Consider the following 21,059-nt stretch of genomic DNA (forward strand, 5'->3'; position numbering starts at 1 on the left):
CCAGACATTGCAAAAATGTATATTTTCACTCAAATTTAATTTGTTTCTCTTTTCATGTAAATCCTACTGCTAAGATGAGTGATTCTAAAAGAAATAAACTATTTTATAGAGCAAAAATGAGCAAAAACATTTTTAAAATAAAGCAAGTTCCTACCAAAATATAAACATTTATTTTGTTTATTTTTATTTTTATTTTTTTTTCTTGAATGTGTCAAATACATATTTTCTCATCTAAATGTCCACTGAGCTGTGAGCCAGGGGGCGGTAATGCGCCTTAACATTGGTTGCCAACCAAGAAGAAGAAAAAGCTGTGAGCCAGGAAGGAGGGGGTGAGTGGCTGTGTCCCAATTCAGGGGCTGTGTCCCAATTCAGGGGCTGCACACTTGAAGTACGCATTTTAAGTGCGGTTACCTCACCGCCATGCGACGACGGCTGTCCCAATTCGAAGTGTACTTCAAATGCATACTACAAATGCACAATCGATTTCCCCAAATATCATGCGTGGTCCGTTGTACGCTTCGTGGTCCCATATATCCCACAATTCATAGCGCGGCGGTGGGTGTGGAGAATTTTGCCGCAAAATACGGCAGAAGGGAGCGGCCGAAGAGGTTTTTGTTTTTTTTCGAAACTTTATGGAAATCATAAAGCGAACAGTCAGACATTCCAGTTCAGTTTGTACCAGAGGTGGGACCAAGTCATTGTTTTGCAAGTCTCAAGTAAGTCTCAAGTCTTTATCCTCAAGTCTCAAGTCAAGTCTCAAGTAATGTCAGGCAAGTCAGAGTCGAGTCTCAAGTCACTGGTGTAAAAGTCCGAGTCAAGTCACAAGTCTGAAACTTTGAATTTCAAGTCCTTTCGAGTCTTTAAAAAAAAAAAAAGAAAAAATAATGTTGCAGTTATGCTAAATGTAAATATTAGACCATGTAATTTTAAAATCTGTGTTTTTCTCAACACATGACAAAATAGTGAACTTAGAAAATATACACAAATTGTGAAATTGCACCTCTTTAAAATGCAGCTCAATTAAACCTAGCTCCAAGAATAATTTTCACCGACAGTTCTGAGATAAGCTGCATGTTATTCTTGGATGCGGTTGTAGGACCAGCTTTAAAATCGCATGACAAAAATATCATACACATTAAAAAAAACTGCATCACCAACGTAGCCTGGACAACATTTGCTAGTTAGATGAAGTCAGCTATCTCATCTTAGCATATTTATATGCATATTTATAATCATACGGTTCTTGGAGTGAGTGCATACACTCATGAAGTTTAGTAACTTCCGGTCACTGCAACAAGCCCAGGTACAGTTTACCGCCGGATGGGTGCAGGACCTTGAAATGCACCGTGTAGAACGAAAGACCATCGTACGTATCATAAGTTTACCAGTCTCACAAATCGTCGTCATAAATACATAATCGTACTGGGCAATTAGTGATACAAAAAACCTGTTTTATCCTGTGAATAAAAGTATATGTTTTTGTCAATGTACCATAATAACAGAAGCGAAACGCAATATTGTGTCAGGACAATTCACTATTTATGCACAATAAACAAAGGAGCATAGCGCGACAATTTCTGTTCAGCGCCAGACTTGCTTGTAACCTATATCACTAATTATGTTATGAAAATGACGTATTAAGTACTAAAAAACACTGACCTTCGTGTAAATGCTTGGAGCAGACTAACCTGTGAGCTGGAGAGTTCTGGGACGTTATATTTGGTCTTTGAATGGCTGCAATCCAGACCATCCGTCGCGTCTTTGTTACTTCGGAAACATGGCTCGAACAATTTCTCTTCAACGACGTAATCCGATAACAACCGATCTCTTTACCCGTCGGCTTCCCGTGGCTGTCATGCGACCGGCTATTGCAGTTAATAATACAACAGCTTCTTGACATTTTTGTGTTTCTTTTTATCGCTGTGTGACTGATTTTAATTGAAAGCCTGCGTGCGCTAGTACCGCTTGCCACGAGTTCCCAGAATCCTTTGCGGTTCTACCAGTGAATGACGTCACATTTTCAATCTCTATATAATATGCATGTTAAATTTTATATTTGGGGTAAAATATCAAGTCTTTTCAAGTAAACCGGTTCAAGTCCAATTCAAGTCCCAAGTCATTGGTGTAAAAGTCCAAGTCAAGTCACAAGTCTTAGAACATTTTTTCAAGTCAAGTCTAAAGTCATAAAATTAATGACTCGAGTCTGACTCGAGTCCAAGTCATGTGACTCGAGTCCACACCTCTGGTTTGTACAGTAGACATACAAGGCAAATAAGAGTAACAATATACAGTACAATGAAATAAGAAGGATAAATAAATAAAGGATAAAAAAAGAAAAAAGAAAAAAAAAGGGGGGGGGGATGTGACAGACTTCATAACAACTTTGTACTTGAAAGTTGTGACAGCTCATTCGTTAAACATTTCTGAATGAATTTCAATCAATGATAAACCTTTTTTTATTGGAAGTTAATTTAAGAGAGTTTAAGTAATATTCAATATATATATATATATTCTCGTACTTATAGTACGCGTCGTACGTAGTACACGTAGTGCGCGTAGTGCGTGTAGTGCGCGTAGTGCGCGTAGTGCGCGTACTTCAAGCGTGCAGACCCTGAATTGGGACACAGCCTCTGACCATGTTTCGTCCTCCACTCCTCTCTTGTGTGGTGTCCCAAAGAGCTCAGTTCTAGGCCCCCTCCTCTTTTCTTTGTATCTGCTCTCTCTTGGATCTATACTGAGAAAAACACAGCATTGCATTTCACTCTACAGAAAAAAGGCAATTATTTCATAGCCATTACTTTAGTGTCTTGATGACATTAAGGCTTTGATGTCTCTTAACCTTTTGAAATTCAGTGACAAAAAGACTGAGGTGATGGTTTTTGGCAGCCCCACTGAGACACCAAATGTATATTTAGATACCTTGGCCCAGTATGTTAAGCCAACTGTCACAAACCTGCTGGTCAAAGTGGACTGTGATCGGAAACTTGACAATTAGATCAAAGCAGTGGTAAAATCAAGCTTCTTTCAGCTCAGGCAGCGAGCTAAAATAAAGCCAATTCTTTCACAAAGGCACGTTGACACAGTAATCAACGCCTTTGTTAGCACTCGGTTGGATTACTGTAATGCACTTTATATAGGGGTCAGTGCTTCAAACATCTACAGAGCGTCCAATATCCTGCAGCTTGAAAGTTTGAGCACATTTCCCCTATTTTAGCTTCACTTCACCTGCTGCCCATTTCTTTTTAGGATTCCTTTTAAATTATTTTATTTGCTTTTAAAGCCCTCCATGGCCTAGTCTAATCTTATTTCTCTGAGCTGCTACAGCCGTATATACCCGCCTTTCTCAGGTCAGCTGATCAGCTGTTCCTGAATGTACCCGGGACTGAGCGTAAACGCTTTTTCTGTAGCAGCTCCAAAACTGTGGAACAACATGCCTTTTGAGATAAGACAGACCTCTTCTGTGTTTTTTTTATTCTATGCTGTTTTAATTTTGATGTATTATGTGTTTTATTTTTTTACTGTTTTGTTTTATTCTATCGTTCTTAACCTATTTGCCAACACCCTTAACGACTTTTACTGCCGTTTTGACGAGCCATCAGGCAGCTTTCACGCCTCCAACGGCCCCAACAATAGAGACACTTTGGACACATTCCCCCACCTCTCCCCCATCACCACCATCAAACACTTCACCTACAACACCCCCCTCCTCACCCCACACAAAGGAGGATTTCACACCACCTCCTCCCACCACAACTCTTCATATTCATGAAGCAGATGTGAGGAAGCAGTTTAAGAGTCTGAATGCTCGAAAAGCTCCCGGCCCAGACGGTGTGTCTCCTGCCACCCTCAGACACTGTGTAAACGAGCTGGCCCCAGTGTTTTCTGGCATTTTCAACTCCTCACTGCAGACATGTCATGTGCCTGCCTGCTTCAGTCCTCTACCATAATCCCTGTGCCCAAGAAACCTAGGATCACTGGACTAAATGACTACAGACCCGTGGCTCTGACATCTGTGGTCATGAAGTCATTAGAGCGCCCGGTTCTCTCCTATCTCAAGACCCTCACGGCCCCCCTCCTGGACCCCCTGCAGTTTGCATACAGAGCCAACAGGTCTGTAGATGACGCCATCAACATGGCCCTACACTTCATCCTGGAGCATCTGGACTCCCCAGGAACCTACGCCAGGATCCTGTTTGTGGACTTCAGTTCTGCCTTCAACACCATCCTTCCAGACCATCTCCAAGGCAAGCTTTCCCAGATGAATGTGCCTGATCCCATCTGCTGGTGGATCACTGACTTCCTGACGGACAGGAAGCAGCATGTGAGGCTGGGAAAGAATGTCTCGGACTCCCGGACCATCAGCACCAGCTCCCCTCAGGGCTGTGTTCTTTCTCCTCTGCTCTTCTCCCTATACACCAACTGCTGCACCTCCACCCACCAGTCTGTCAAGCTAATCAAGTTTGCAGATGACACCACCGCTATTGGACTCATCTCGGACGGGGATGAGTCTGCCTACAGGATGGAGGTTGAACGTCTGGTGTCCTGGTGCAGCCACAACAACCTGGGCCCTGTTTCAGGAAGCCGGTTTGGAAAACTCAGAGTGAAAAACGACACTCACGGTTGAGTAACCCCGAACTGTCCAACTCGGAATATTCCGTTTCAGAAAGGCTGATAACAATTAGTTCAGTCAACGCGGAGTTGCTTTAACCCCAAGTGAAGCGCGCGGACGAGGATACATAAAGCCCTGATAAGCGGAGCACAGATTAAGCGAGTCACCATGGAGACGGAGGGAAAGAAGGCGCGGTCAATGTATTTCACAGCGCTTGAGGCCGAAATTCTGATGGCAGCATATGCCGATAACATGCAAATTCCGCGGAAAAAAGTAACACAGCCACAGCTGCAAAAGAAAGGGAGCATGCATGGCAAAACATAGCCGACAGAGTCAATGCGTGAGTGTTAATTTAAACATTGATCTAGGGATTTCCACCCATTTAACACGTTATTTTATCATATGTTATTTTATTTGTTATTTTATACATTTTATTTTGTGATGTGATGTGAGCGCAGGTGCAACCCAACAGGCCCCAAACGTTCCTGGCAGCAAGTAAAAATGAAATATAAAAATATAGTCCAAACAGGTAAGGTGTAATTGTATTATGAGCCATAGTGCTTGGTCTGTTTGTCCCATGTAAATCAATTGCAGTTAGAGGCTACATTAATTTTCTTTCTGTAAGCACTTATTGAAATTATCTGAGCACATTACAAGTACATATTTGCTTACTCTGTATGCTCAAATGTGGCCCGTTATAGCCAACAGAAAAAAAGCGGAGGCCCGAAAAACAGGTGGGGGTCCTCCACCACCACCACTCACAGAGGCTGAGCAGTTGGCCCTCAGCCAAAACAGTGGGCGCCCTGTGGCCGAAGGCATCTCTGCGGGGATATCCTCTGAGTCAATAACCCCGCAAGACACAAGTGCCTACATAAGGGGCAAATTCAAAATAATACATGATGTGCATACATCCTTTCTTCACAGTCACCTTTGCAGTGCGACACATTCATTTGATAAACTCTTTACCATAATGAATTATTTTGTAGTGAAGTTATTTTCCGACTGATTTTGCCTTCCCTCAGCCTTGGTTGTCTTTGAGAGCATAATGACAATGAAGTGTAAGGTGCTTGGTATGTTTGTTAATTGCCATTTGGTCCCTTGTAAGTTATAAGTGACCTGTATAAACCTCATATTCTATCAGTTGATGGTGATGGTGTACTGCATCTGGTGCAGCCTCCTGTTGAGCCAGACCAACATGCAGTTGTGAGTAATACTCCACAGATTATATGAGTTTACAGTAGAACAGCAATGTTGTTAATTTCTTTACTACAGGAAAATAATGAAGAAACATTGACAGCTGTTACAGAGGAGGAAGCAACAGAGACACTTTATGAGGTTTACATCTTTTAATACTTTGTGTACAGGAAATACAGGCGACCAATAAAGCCAGTTGAACAAAAAATCTGTTTATTCTTCTTTCAACATGTTGAGGTGATGGGTCAAAGGAAATGATTGTGACATATGGTGTCTCTGACTGCGCTTCCATCTTGTATGTCCGTGGGAGGGTCAGGATGTTCATGGTTTGGATCACTGCTGATGTTTGGTTCAGAAGGACAGTGTTCTCCTCTAATTGTGGCAATGTTGTGAAGAATCACACATGCCACAATAATGTCACATGCCCTTTCTGGGGTGACCCTGAGTCTTTGCAGGCACTGGAACCGGGCCTTAAGCATTCCGATAGTCATTTCAATTCTGGCTCTTGTCCTGCAATTAGCCAGATTATATCGCTGCTGTGGGCCCGGTTCAGGGTCAGGGTAAGGGGTAAGCAAATAGGGTAAACATGGATACCCCCTATCACCAAGCAAGTAGCCAGTGAACTCTCCTAAGACAGAAGGATACACTTCAGTTCAAATGTCCCTGGAGCAATTGGTCTTTATATATTTTAAAGTATTTTCAACTCACCATGTCCAAATTTTGTGCTCAGTGTACATTCACGGAATATTTGTGAGTCATGGACAGAGCCTGGCCACTTGGCTTCCACATTTGTGATAATGTTGGCAGCATCACATATGATCTTCACAGTGCAGAGAACACAAATTAGCATCCATTACTATAATGAAATAATTTGTTAGTTTGACATGCTACAGGGAACTATGTACCTGCACATTAATGCTGTGGAAAGACTTCCTGTTCACATAGTCTCCTTCATTTACTGAAGGAGCAATGATTGGAATGTGAGTGCCATCTGTACAGCCAATCACGCCTGGGAACCCTGAAAATAAATGTGCAATTTAAGTAGTAGTCCAAGTATCACCACATCATACATTAAGTTTTGGTCATCCTGATACCTGCAATTTTGTGGCATCCCTCTTTGATAAATCTTGTGGGTCTGTGACCGGGGAACACCACAGACGAGTACAGGAGACGTTTCAGTGCAACTGTAACATTCCTGACTGCCCGACAGACGGTAGCCTTGGAAACGTGCTCAGCGTCACCAATATTATACAGAAAGCTCCCGTTTGCAAAAAACCGAAGTGCAATACAAATAATATGCAATGAACTGAGAGCATGTCCGCGATGTGTCACATGCGTAATATATGGCCTGAGGATGTTATCCAAATAAATTATAGATTGTGCTGAGAAACGGTAACGTTCGCACAGAAAATCATCAGGAAATGATAAAATGTCCAAACGCGCTCTGATCACTCTCTCCCGGCGGAGAGCTCTGCGGAGAATTTGGGCTCCACGATCTACTGGCTCTTCAAGGAAGGGACACGCCATGTCCGACACTTCCTACTGTCAGGTTTCCGACAAAGGGGCGGAGACAGTCAGGGTTAGTTGTAGTAAACCTGCTAGGGGGCAGGTTAGCTTCACGGAGTGTGTCGTCATAGTGACTCACTCAGGCTGCAGCTGAACTCGCTTTGTGAAACCGAAAACCCAGAGTTTTCGTTAACTCAGGGTATACTTACTCAGTTTTTCCACTAAACCGGCTTCCTGAAACAGGGCCCTGGTGCTGAATGCCCAGAAGACAGTGGAGATTATTGTGGACTTCAGGAAGCACACAGCCCCACTCCCCCCCATCATCCTGACTGACACCCTCATCACCTCTGTGGACTCATTCCGCTTCCTAGGTACCACCATCACCCAGGACCTGAAGTGGGAGCCCACCATCACCTCCGTCATTAAGAAAGCCCAGCAGAGGATGTACTTCCTGAGGCAGCTGAAGAAATTCAACCTGCCAACACGGACGATGATGCAATTCTACACTGCAATCATCGAGTCCATCCTCACCTCCTCCATCACCGTGTGGTACGCTGGAGCCACTATCAGGGACAAACAGAGACTGCAGCGTGTTGTGCGCTCTGCTGAGAAGGTGATTGGCTGCAGACTCCCATCTCTGCAGGACCTGTACACCTCCAGGACATTGCGGCGTGCAGCTCGGATCACAGCTGACCCTTCTCACCCTGGACACAGTCTGTTTGACCTGCTCCCCTCAGGCAGGAGGCTCCGGTCCATTCGCACCAGAACCTCTCGCCATAAGAACAGTTTCTTCCCCTCTGCTGTTGGACACATGAACAATAACCGTATGACTGTCCCCGCCACTAACACATGACCCTACGCTGTGTTCACTGCATCATTCCATGTTTGGCACTGATCACCACCTGCACTCATGTATATATCTATCTACTTAGCACTTTTAATTCTTATTCTTGTTTTTTTTCTCATGTCTATTTAAGCGTTATTTATGACAGTATGTTTGCACTAAGCACCGCAGCAATTTCCTAATGTTGTAAACCTGCTCAACATTTGGCAATAAAACCCTTTCTGATTCTGATTTACTGTATAGCACTTTGGTCCTGTGCTGGGTATTTTAAAGTGCTTTATAAATAAAGATGGTTTGGATTGGATAAAATTAAATACATCTTGTTCTCTTAGACTTTATTATTGTGATCCAGTGGAACTCTTTTCCTGCTCCCTGTTATGGATCTCTGTGACTACAATAAAATTCCCTCCATCCATCACTGAACTGCACTGAAGTAAAACGTCATCCTAAGCACTGCAGTACACCAAAGGACACCACTAATAAACACTGATTACACTCTGTTCTTCTTGCAGCAACAATTTTTTCTGCAGGTAAAAATTTCCCGTGTCACCCACAGCTGCAACTGAGCAGTAAGAATGTATTTGTCTCTATTCAAATGATGATTCAGTGAATTTGAATTATCCTGCAGCAGGAGAATGACCCCAAGCATACAGTCAGTCATTAAGAACTATCTTCAGTGTAGAGAAGAACAAGAAGTACTGGAAGTGATAGTACAGCCCACCACAGAACCCTGAACATCATCGAGTGTGTCTGGGTTTACATGAAGAGAGAGAAGGATGTGAGGAAGCTGGTAGGAACAACCTACCTTCAAAAACTGTGTGCAAGTGCACCTAGAAGAATTGATGCTGTTTTGAAGGCAAAAGGTGTTTACACCACTTATTGATTTATCTTTTGTTCATTCACTGCATTTTGTTGATTGATGAAAATATGGTGACTTTCAGCTCACAGGGCTCAAATAAGAGAACCAATCAGTCATATTTGTAGGTTATTGTTACGCCCCAGTCTAGGGGTACAGAAACATAACATAAGGGTTGGAAAGGAAGTGACCCCACCCTGGTTCCAAAAACCATAGTCAGAAGCCAATCTTTGAAGTGAGCGGTGGTTCATTTGTGTCTACACTGAAAAACTTTACTCTGGGATGAACAAAGCCCGAAATAACACGCCCCCCCCCCCCCCCCCCCCCCCCCCCCCAAAAAAAAAGCAACAACAAAACAAGCTAAGTCAGGAAAGGAGGTGCTGTCTAAACCCTATGTGAAACATAAACCAAACAAAGGACACATGCTACACTTAACTCCCTAACTGAAATAAACAGGAGAATATTAAGGCAGCTCTCCTCTTCTGCTTCAGTGCTTATTTACAGTTTACTATTTACAAGTGAAAATGTGTCTACATACTATGTCCAAAGCTCTGTAGGTCTTAAGGATCACACACACGAATGTCACAAAGTTTGGAGGCCAAGGATGGGTCTGCTGCTGCTGTCACCTGCTGTCGCCAACAACTGCTGGTGAGGGATGTTTTAAAAACAGCCACATGATGAGGGGACCAATAACCCACCGCCAGCTCTCCTATCAGGAAGGACCTGTAGATACTTAAAGACATAGCACAGAAACAAACTCTAGACGGCCAGGGCCGTAACAGCTATTGCCAATAACGTTCAACTATTAAAATACATTTTGCTAAAGTGACTTTAATGTCCCCTGTATTAGATCAAAATAAGAGAAAACAGATAACCACTGTTGTGATACCCTTTATCTCTCACCTGGGTTTGTTGGTTTTGTCAAGTCAATTAATACAAAGAAGAACTGGCTTTGTTGAGCTGCCTCAGTTAAATCACTAACACGGGTACACACTTAGCCTGTATTTTTGTAGGAACATTACATTCTGGCAACTTAAGCTCACCATCTGTAAACTTAACATGTGAAGCTCAAGATTAAAGAAAACAAACTGAAGCAAAATTAAGAGAAACTCTATATTTGTTTCTTTATCAGTACCTGTGAGAAGACTGTTCATACTGTGTTGTTCTCTCTGCAAAGTTTTCTATCAGTAAATCTCAGAGAGACAAAGTAAACATTTACCGTCAGGTCCCAAGCTACTGCTAAAGATACTGTTACTGTGCCACGTGCATATCTTTGGAAATAATGAATTAGGTGGCAAAATCTGAGAATTAAAATCAGTTAATTAACTAAAAAGATAGAAAACAAGTAGAAAACCAAATTGAAAGGAAATATGTGTCGGTGTGTCTCCTCCTGTGATAAACCTCCACATGTACCACTGAAAACAGTTAAATTAGTTTGAATCAGAAATCAGGGCTCAAACTACTTGTTCTGAGACCATTTATTCATTTTTCACACCAAACTGTTTGTAGCTGTCGCATTGAAATGTAATTATTATGTAATTGCAATGTTCAACATTTGGTGTTTAATCTGGATTCATGTTGTGTTGTCGCCACCTACTGGTGGGCCTGAGTGTGACGCTTTGTGGTGCGCATGCTTTGGGGTGATGCTCAATTAAACGCACATGTCACCAGAGACTGAAGGCTCGAGCCAGAAAGAGAATGCTGGCTTGTGTAAAAGGTGGAAATATTGAAGATATTGACTACAATTGCTCATGAATGTTCAGTAGAAAGGCGCACACGGTATGTTGGTGCATTTACTTTGTGTGCATGTTTTATTTGAGTTGTAATTTTTGTTCTCCTGATGTAATATCCGTGTTTTTCATTGATCATTTCACCAGTTTTTCACGGTGTTTGCTGGTGAAAAGAAGATTAAAATACTGGCTGAACATCAGTTGGAGCATGGCCCTTCATTCTACTTCGAACATGAAAAACCTTCAGGAGCAGTTACACTGTTTAATAAGACAAACGTTACAGAGTTCATCAAATATAACTAACGCTTTAACATTATCAGGATTTCATAATACAAACTTCAAATCAACAGGAAAACAGCTGCAGAACATGTGGATCAAAATGAATTCATTAAAAAACAACATGTGGACTTCAAGGATATAGTAAATACACTAAAGTGAAAGGAGGAGCCAAAAATGTGAAAGAATTTGAATTAAGTAAAAGTAGTCACCTGTGATCTTTAAAATGGTCCTGATGTGTGCTGCTGTTTTTAACTTTCAACATTTCTTTGCTGCCACTGTGAATATGAATGTGGTCTTTGCCTAATTAAATAAATGTTACACTGACTCACTGCTTCATGTTCTGGTACAAACTGGCATTATATGAAAGTACAGCCCAAAACCAGTTTAGCTTGAGTTTCTTTTTTCTGGACATAAAGTCACAGCAGGTGTTGTTTCAAAGCTGGTGGACAGATTTAGTTCATTTTGGAGGATTTAAGAGCAACTGCTGTGAAAATATTTGCAGTTTTGGGAGAAAATGATTTAAGAGAAGATTTTACCACAGCAAAAGATTAAATATGAATGAAGGATTGAAATTTAACTTAGGTAACACATAAAATGAATACAACTACTAAACACTACTGTGTCCTATGGGAACAAAGAATAAAATGTAACAGGGATAACATTTTAGAGAATTAAAATCCCTAAAAGGAAAAATAATAAACTTGATATACATATCTATCTATCTACATATCTCACGATGTCAGATCAGCATCCTGATGTGGCACACCTGTGAGGTGGGATGGATTATCTCAGCAAAGCAGAAGTGCTCACTATCACACATTTAGACTGATTTGTGAACAATGTTTGGGAGGGATGGTAATATTGTGTATCTGGAGTGACTTTTAGGTCTTTATGTCCATCCCATGTCAAATCGGAGCAGAAACAAAGGTGTTGCGTTTATATTTTTGTTGAGTGTAAATACATACCTCACAGTAACTGCACTTGTAGAGTTACTTTCTTGTGTGGATCTGTTGGTGTTTTTTCAGCTGATGTGGAGATTTAAAAGACTTTCCACACAAGTCACAGCTGTACGCTTTAATTCCAGAGTGGGTAACTAGATGCCTCTGTAAGTTGCTATATAGAGCAAAAGCCTTACCACACAACTCAAAACTGTGTGCTTTAAATCCACTGTGGATTAGTTGGTGTTTTTTTAGGTCTCCAGCCCAGGTAAAAGACTTTCCACAAAACTCACACCTGTAAGGTTTAACTCCACGGTGGATGGTGTGGTGTCTTTTTAAGTCTCCAGCCCAGGTAAAAGACTTTCCACATAACTCACAGTTGTAAGGTTTAAATCCACTGTGGATGATTTGGTGTCTTTTTAAGTCTCCAGCCTGGGAAAAAGACTTTCCACACAAGTCACAGCTATAAGGTTTAAATCCATTGTGGATGATTTGGTGTCTTTTTAAGTCTCCAGCCTGGGTAAAAGACTTTCCACACAAGTCACAACTGTAAGGTTTAACTCCACTGTGGATGAGTTGGTGAGTTTTTAAGGGTCCAGCCAAGGTAAAAGACTTTCCACACAACTCACAGCTGTAAGGTTTAACTCCACTGTGGATGAGTTGGTGAGTTTTTAAGTTTCCAGCCTGGGTAAAAGACTTTCCACACAAGTCACAACTGTACGCTTTAACTCCACTGTGGATGATTTGGTGTCGTTTTAAGTGTCCAGCCAAGGTAAATTCCTTCCCACACTCATCACAGCTGTAGGTTTTCTCTCCCTTTCTTCTGTGAGGTTTGTCGGCCTCCTGAGAGCGCTGACTTCTTGCTCCATGTTGGTCCTGCAGTGACAGAGATACAAAGACAGGCAGTGAGTGAAATGCAGTCGTGGAACAAACTGAAATTGGTGGAATCAGACATGACAAAAAAACACATTGTAGGTGTGTTACCACCACCTTCTGGTGATAGTATCACATTACAATGATGTGCTACAATGAGAGTTGTACAAAATGACACTATTGAAGAAATATTGATCATCAATGAATCTCTATTACTTCAGAAAAAAAAATTAGTTCAACTGATGATATTGTTGTTTCAATATATGTAGAGAAAATATGATCTTTGTATTTTCTTGCAACTTCTGTGGTTTTTAGTTGTGAATGTAGATTCTGTACATATGGAGGAGCCCAGGATGGAAAAGATAAAGCTGCTGTTAACAGGTTTTTAAAAACCGACCAGCTGTACACACAGTTTCAATAACAGTGTAACTGTGATGTTCTTCTCACCTTTTGTGTTGGAGTCATTGTTTCCTCTGTAGTGGCTGAGCTGAGTCCAAAGGGCTGAAATTGTTCCTCTGCTGCACCACCAGACTCTTCTCCTGTTACTCAGCTGGGACACAAAAAGATATATATATGTATATAGTATAGTATATATATATGTATTTTATGCCTGACAAAAAGAAGCAGAGCAAATAAACATGACTAAACTCCTCAGTGACAACAATACCTTTGAAGCTTCCATAGATCCACAAAGACGGAGTCCCGATCAGTCTCAATGGTAGCAGTATAAACTCAGCCACCTACAACATTTCAAGCACCTCATTACCATCCTAGCGCCCCTAGGATGGTAATGGTTGAAATGTAATGAGGTTTTTAAAAAACATTTCGAAACTCACTTTGTTAATGTGGAATTCTAAAATTATTTTACAAATGGAGAATTTATTTATTTATCAAAATTTATCAAAATAATAATTTTGATTTACTCATGAAAGTGGCCACTTTCATGAGTAAATCATATAAGTTTTTACTATTTCTTTTCCATATGGGTTGTATCTGCTTGACGCATGAGGGGGCATCATAAATAATACCGTGATGCTATAAAAACAACTGCTTGTGTATTATTGGGCGGAGATTGACGCTGAGTGTGTGACAGTGTTCATCCCCCCACACGTGTGTTTATTAAAATCATCATTTGATCTAACCCTCCTGGACAAGTGTTGTGATTTTGAATCCCTCCTGTATTCCTCCTCAATATTTGAACGCTTAACAGTGTCCACGTCACACAGCTCCATGGATTTTGGATTATCTTCTCTGCTCAAGGGGAGGAGGTGGAGAAAGAATCTATTCGGGTCCAGCTATGTCGGATTATTGCTGCCAACCTGTTTTTTGTGGAGCGCTTATCGGAGCATCACAAAGACTGGCTACAACTGGAGGAGTTTCCCATTCACCGTCAAAGCAGCAAGCCCCTCAACATGCAGACTGGATCACTCCAGCCCCTGTGTGATGCAGCTCTCCCTACACCAGCTACAGGAATTAAAGTTGGCGTGTTGAGCCTCCCGCCTGTCTCCAGGTCCATGTCGACGCAGCAGCAGACAAGTGCTGCATTTTCCTTGACACAACCAGTGGCTGCTTCTAGCACCACATTCACCTCAGCCATGACAGCGCCAGCTTCCACAACCGTGGCTTCCAGGAGGAGGCGGTGTCCACGTCATCACCGCGGCTTACAGCAGCATGAGGTGGGTGACTGTGTTCCGTGTGTTTTTTCTAAGGAGGAAGCTAAAATCAACACAGATTTGCCAGTTCATTGGCCCGGTTATGAAGAGACTGTTCATGTTCATGAAAGGACTAAGACTGACAAGTTACTGCCCTAGTCTTCCACAGAACATCTTATCCCTTTGCACAATTATCTAGCATCTCTGTGTATTGATCATGCCACGACCCATGCTTCTAAGAAGTCAGGCTTCAAGACTGTTTTCACTGGAGATGCTAGCCGTGAGGCTCAGCAAAGCCCCTGTGGGACTGAGACCCAGGCCAGGTTGGATCCAGAGGCTGATTTGGAGGACTAACTTTGCTCTGGACCTCCCGAAGAGCCTGTTGCTGCTTCCATGGGGGTCATTGAGCAGTTTGTGTAGACTCTTCTAGTGTCTGCTGGGGGTTCAGGCGAACCACTCCAGCACTTCACAGCTCCCGCTCCGCCATCAGTTCCTGCTGAGTGCTCTGGAGAGCCCGCCCTGCCGTCTGTGGTTGCCATGCCGTCACCTGCCATGCCTCAGCCAGAGGTTTTCGCACCTGCTCGCCCTGCCATGCCAGCTGGATGTTCAGCCGAGCCCATCCAGCATCCTGCCATGACAGCTAGAGGTTCAGCTGAGCCCGTCCAGCATCCCGCAGCTTCCACGTCTGGTTCTGTCTTGTTACTGATCAAAAAATCGTAAAGTGAGCTTCTCCACATTACAGTGGGCACTGGAGAACATCATCTATGTGGGACACGATTAGATAGTAAGTCCTAAGTCCCTTGTCTAAAAGGATTCAGCAAGGTAATCCATTCTAAATTCTTCTTGATGCATGCTCAATCATCCAGGTAAGTAAATCTCGAAAAGTTGATTCTGTTCATCTGGACGTAGCGTTTTCAGTGGGAGAAACGTTTCGTCACTCATCCAAGTGACTTCTTCAGTCTCAGCTGACTGCAGGTTTCCCCAATCTTATAAACAGTAACTAGAACCACTGAAGGAACAATGGGCTGGTAGGTCAGTTCCTTCATCATAATTATGTAAATTCTCATGACCACTGATCAAAGACCACTGGTCAATGGCCATGAGTACCATTCACAGAGAGTTGGAGAATGGCTGCAATCACAGCATTGTAAGATGGCAAAAGATGTCCCCTTAGTCCCCCTCCGCGATTCAGAGATGATCTTTCCCTTCTCATGTAGATGGCCTCCTTGACGCCACGCTCAAACTTGCGTTCCTCCCTGTCCAGGATGTGTACATCCTCATCAGTGAAAGAGTGTCCACTGGCCAGTAGGTGCTGTGGAGGCAGATTTTTCTTCTCATGTATTAATCACATATTTAATCATATCACATTAGTTATAGAAATATCACTTTCTCACTTTACTATAGTAAGAGCACTGAGCTCACCAGTACGGCTGGGATCCAGGTTTTGATTGCATGATTCTTTTTTTCCTCTTTCAGAAATATGGAACAGAAAACATGGAGTATGAAGTGTGTAGAAACTGAGGAATGCAGTAAAGAGAAGTGTGTTTGTGTGTGTCTGTAAGAAGTGATGGAAAGAGATGTGTTAAAATGTGGATAGAAGAATAAGAGAGGGAAAGTGTTATTGAGCAGTGATGAAAATGATATTGTCTCAGTCTGTTATTACAGGTGACTACGGAACTGGATCAATGTCCACCACGGCACAGCGGCCAGAACAAAATGATAGATTAACATAATTGGAACCACACCGAGCCTGTGTTTTGGTTGAATATTATTCAGCTTCATCCCCATGTATATCTTACACTAAAGAACAAGCTTCGAGGACAATCAATGTCTCCCAGAAGACAAATGCAGTTCGAGAGCAAAGGCGTCGGTTTCAAGAGTCAACAAGGTGAACAGACAGCAGCACTGCCCTAAATCTTAAACCTTAAAGGGTTCAGCAGCACGTACAAATGTCATCGTAGACGGGAGCATGCGCTCCCAATCACAAGCCGAGAGGTTCACCAAATTCAAATCAAATTCAAATTTTATTTGTCACATACACAGTCATACACAGTACGATATGCAGTGAAATGCTTAGACAACTGCTCGTGACCTAAAGAAAAAAGACTATGAAGACTTTTCCAGCTTTGTGTGTCTGTTAAAATGCTTTTTACAAATCCTGCTGGAATATGTCTGGTTACATCTGCAGTCAAAGTAAAATGGAAATAATTGAACAAGCGAGCAAACCATCAACTTCTCCCAGCATGCTGAGCTAATGATTAGTTGGTGTTTTTTTCCAAACACCCTCTCAACCTTCTCTCAACGTGATCACAATAAACTGTGAACAGACACCGAGGAGAGCAGCCGAAGACTTCATTCAGGAGCTGTTGAAGTACGCCGACTTCGGGGGCGCTACTGAGCCGACAATGGAGTAAGGCATGTTGAACTGGGCTCACGCCTGTCTAGCTTATATTTTAACAATTCCAAGCCCCTTTTAAAGGATAATTTAAACGAACTATCACTCCCCCTAACACCTGTGACCGACGGGGAAAAACGGACCAGTGGTTACAACCGGAAGGGCATCTAAACCCGAGGGGCCGGCATACTTATACTTAAGCAAGTGGGAGCTTGTTGCCTAGCTTGTCGCCTAGCTTGTCGCCCAGCTTGTCGCCCAGCTTGTCGCCCAGCTTGTCGCCTAGCTTGTCGCCTAGCTTGTCGCCTAGCTCGCAGTCAGGAAACACAATGGAGTATGAAGGTCTGAAATCGGACATCCTCTCCTCTCTGAAAGATGATATCTCCACGATTATCAGGTGAGTACTGACAAGTCCGCTTGCAGAGGATTTCGACTACCTCAAGTACAAACTAAGAGAAGTTAAGACGGAGATTGCTAACAACACAGCAGCAGTCCGCTCCGAAATTAACAACGTCAAGTCCGCTACTAGCGACCTGAAAGAGGGTTTATCATTATGGTCGGACAAGGTTGTCAGCCTCCAAGAGACGGCTGCAGGATTACAGACTGAGCTGGCTTGCTTAAAAGAAAAGAATGGAGCTATGGAGTCAAGAATGCGGAGGTGCAATATTCGTATTGTGGGTGTTGCGGAGGATGCCAGTTCCAGCTCGACCAGCTCAGTTTCTACTCTATTGAAAGATGTTCTGCAACTGGATGAAGAAATCCTGGTGGACCGCTCACATAGAGACCTTGCTCCCAGAAGATCTAACGGGAAACCTCAAGTTATCATCGCCAAACTCCATTACTACCAAGCCTGCGTCACTGTGCTACGGCAGGCCCGGGAGCGGGGTCAGTTGCCATCTTTCCTGATTACACCGCGAGCATTGCCATAGCTTGCTCTGCTTTTAAGGACGTGAGGAACCTGCTTCGAGGGCGTCAAGATGTCCGCTATGGAATAATGTTTCCAGAGAGACTGCGTATATCTTTTAGGGGCGAGAGTAAGGAGTTTCTGGATCCAGAGAAGGCAATGGTGTACGTGAAAAACGGCATCTTACCAAGTGAAACTGCCGGGTGAAGTTCCCCTCCTGACTGACTTGTTTCTAGCCAGTCGCAGATGATGAGGCTTCGCAAGACACAGGGTTTGGTGGACAGTAGAGCTGGGCGATATAAGATTTTTTCATATCACGATATGTTTTTTTCATTCCAGGCGATAACGATATATATCACGATATAAGCCAAATAACTATATTTGTAAGATTTAAATGTGCCGTTGCTCACAAGTAAAATGTGAAATAATCAGCAGCTTGTTTTTATTTAAATATTTATTTCCCATAATAAGTTCATCCATTAAGCGGACGCGAATGGATGGATGAAGTTCAACAGGGTAGATGTACTTAAGGAACATGAGACTTTTTCAGATAAATAAAGGCAAATATTGCAAACTACACAAAAGGCAGCGGCTAAAGTGTTTAAGTTTCAAAATAGAACAAACAAAACAGACTACTAAATTGTCAATTCCACTTAGAAACAAAATATTAATTCTAAAAATAAGTCTTAGTTTGTTTTACAGAAGAACAGACAAAACTGACTAACTTTTGTCAATATCAAATAAACTGAGAACTAAAAGGAAATTCTCAATCTCTCCTTGTTGTATAGCTTAGCTTTTCAAACAGTTTTAACAGTTACTTTAGTCTGACAAAAGCTGAATGACGAATTAGCGCTTCCAGTCAGAGACTGAGGCTACGTCCACACGTACACGGGTATTTTTGAAAACGGAAATTTTCCGTTTTCGTTTTAAAAAATAATCCCGTCCACACATAAAGGCAGAAATGAAGGAAAACACTGGTATGAACTTGCCAAAGCAGCAGGTGGAGCTAGATTCCTAATCGTGCAGAAATGTTGGCCAATCAGAAGTCTAGAAGCCTCGGTGGGAAAAAGTAAACAAAGCTGGGGCATAGAAGCAGAACCGAGTCGTATGTGTGGAGGGACAGTAACTGTGTGTATATGTAAGCATTTAAACACTGCAGAGAGTAGAATTAACAGTAACAGTATTGTAGAAATTCATTTCACCGAAACAATAACGTGGCGCACAGTGTGACGCATGCACCAGTTTATTTGTTATGGTCCTGAGTCTGAGGACTCAGTGTTTTGTGTTCCTTATGCTTTTGTTCATTCAGAGTGTGTATTCTGTTGTGATTTTGCCATTTGTTAGGTTTCTGTTCTTTGCCTGCCTGCTTCCACTTCTCTGTGTTCCCTCTGTCTGTCCATGGTGTTATTGTGTCTGCTCATGAGTCTGCCTGTCAAGTTCAGTGTCCGGTCTGGTTCTCTGTGTCTGTTAGTTTCCTGTTTTATTCTGAAAGTTCATGTCTCATGTCAGTGTGTTCAGTTTTACCTCTCCCCTGTCTCGTTAGCCTTATTGCTCCCAGCTGTGTCTCCCTCCTGTGGCCCATTCCCTGATTACTCCCCGTGTATTTAAGCCCTGTGTTTTCCTGTGCTCTCTGTCGCGTCGTCTGTTTAACTCCATGTCAGTCTGCATTATTCTGTTACCTGGTATTCATTCTGCATCTCTCTGCCATCTCTCTTTGTGCATTTCGCTCCTCCTCCCGTGAGTGTCTGGTTTAAGTTTTGTTCTTTAGTTTTCCCAGTTTAGGTTTGTTTACTCCCCGCTCTGCTCTTCCTGTTTTGTCACTTTATCACCTCTGCAAATAAATTTTCACTCGCACCCCAGTCAGTGCCTGCATCTTGGATCCTTTTCTCAATTCACCACACGACTGCTGTGCAGCCGTGACAGTACGACGCGACCACAAGATGGATCCAGCGGTCTTGGTCGGGGAGAGCGACCTCACACGTGCCCTACGCCTGGTGGACTGGGTAACCCACACCTCCAATGCACGAGCGAAAGTTGTGGGGATAAATGCCGTTGAGGCAATCCTGGCCGGAAATCCCTATCTCCACCAGGTCCGGGGATTTACAGACTTAATCGCTGAGCTGCATAAAGCCCAGGAAGCGGTGCAAGCTCGGGAAGTAGCCAATTGTGCCCAGCAACAATGGACTACGACCGCCACAAAGCATCCGTCTCAGATTCACCCACCGGAGGTTTCACGGCCCGACCCCCCCAGAGGTTTTTCCCTGCCTGTCGGAGCCGTCAGCGGTGGGGAGGAAACATTTGCGCCACCGACGCTTCACCCCACAGCCGGATTCAGGGACTCCTGTGCGACCAGCTGTGGTGAGTTTTAAGGACGCTGGTGCTTCTGGGACTGTGTTTTCTGGGGCCGTTCATGGGGAGGGTAAAGACAGTACACGGCGTTTACCTACCTTCGTGGTAACTGACCTCTCACAAGTTGGCATTTTCAAAACATCCATAACAGTAGCTGACTGTGTTTCATCCACTCCACCACCAACTCCAGTCTCACTTCAACCAGTACATCAGCCTTTAGCCAGTTCATTAGCCCAGCCTGCATCTATGCCATTAGCCCGATCACCCGTTCCCTCCATACTGGAGGCTGTGTCTGTGCCACCCATTTTGAATCTCGTTCCTAGCACCCATTTTGAGCGGAGAGACAAATGCATTAAAACCACTCTAGTTTCTCAGAAACTGGCTAATTTAGAGACTGTTACTCGCCCCAGGGCCTCCCCAGAGGCTGGGTCTCAGCCCCCAGCAGACTCAGGACCCCTGGCGGTTAAGAAGCCAGCTGAGGACCACACCCGGCCGTCGCTGCCTGAGCAGACCCAATGCTCTGTGCAGCTGCAGTCTGCCATGTGTTTGCCAGAGGCCCGTGCGCCTGCTGGTTCTGTTCCGTCCCTGCCAGAGGCCCGTGTGCCTGCTGGTTCTTTTCTGTCTCTGCCAGAGGTCTCCGCACCTGCTGGTTCTGTCCTGTGTGTGCCAGGGGCTTTAGTGCCCACTGGTTCTGAGACTGTTTTTGCTGGGGGGCCCGAGGAGCCCGTCCAGCCATCTGCCTCGTCAGCTGGGGGGCCCGAGGAGCCCGTCCAGCCTTCTGCCTCGTCAGCTGGGGGGCCCGAGGAGCCCGTCCAGCCTTCTGCCTCGTCAGCTGGGGGGCCTGAGGAGCCCGTCCAGCCCTCAGCTGCAGTCTCATCACCAGCTGCAGTCTCATCACCAGCTGCAGTCTCATCACCAGCTGCAGTCTCATCA

The 21,059-nt window shown here is 43.6% G+C and overlaps 1 protein-coding gene and 1 long non-coding RNA gene across 3 annotated transcripts in view; one reads left to right on the forward strand and one right to left on the reverse strand.

Moving 5' to 3' along the window:
• The first annotated feature begins 242 nt into the window (after nt 1–242).
• Nucleotides 243–21,059, forward strand: part of LOC146673253 (uncharacterized) — a 95,789-nt gene continuing 74,972 nt past the window's right edge. Inside the window, exon 1 of the long non-coding RNA XR_014910525.1 lies at nt 243–339. This is a non-coding gene — a long non-coding RNA (uncharacterized LOC146673253). The remainder of the gene's footprint in view (nt 340–21,059) is intronic.
• LOC146673254 (uncharacterized) lies at nt 10,768–17,650 on the reverse strand. 2 transcript variants are annotated; one of them, XM_085401898.1, is made up of 3 exons: nt 13,497–17,650; nt 13,277–13,379; nt 10,768–12,832 (listed from the first exon to the last, which is right to left on the reverse strand). In XM_085401898.1, exons 2-3 carry the CDS (start codon nt 13,292–13,294, stop codon nt 12,008–12,010), a joined length of 843 nt encoding a protein of 280 aa, XP_085258024.1. In that variant the 5' UTR covers nt 13,295–13,379; nt 13,497–17,650; the 3' UTR covers nt 10,768–12,007. The 2 variants fall into 2 exon arrangements, with proteins under 2 accessions (XP_085258024.1, XP_085258023.1); XM_085401897.1 differs by having other exon boundaries at nt 13,277–17,650.

The sequence above is a fragment of the Rhamphochromis longiceps genome, linkage group LG3 (genome assembly GCF_057381845.1).
Source record: "Rhamphochromis longiceps isolate RC_006_pf linkage group LG3, R_longiceps_female_GT1.1, whole genome shotgun sequence".
Taxonomy (NCBI): Eukaryota; Metazoa; Chordata; class Actinopteri; order Cichliformes; family Cichlidae; genus Rhamphochromis; species Rhamphochromis longiceps.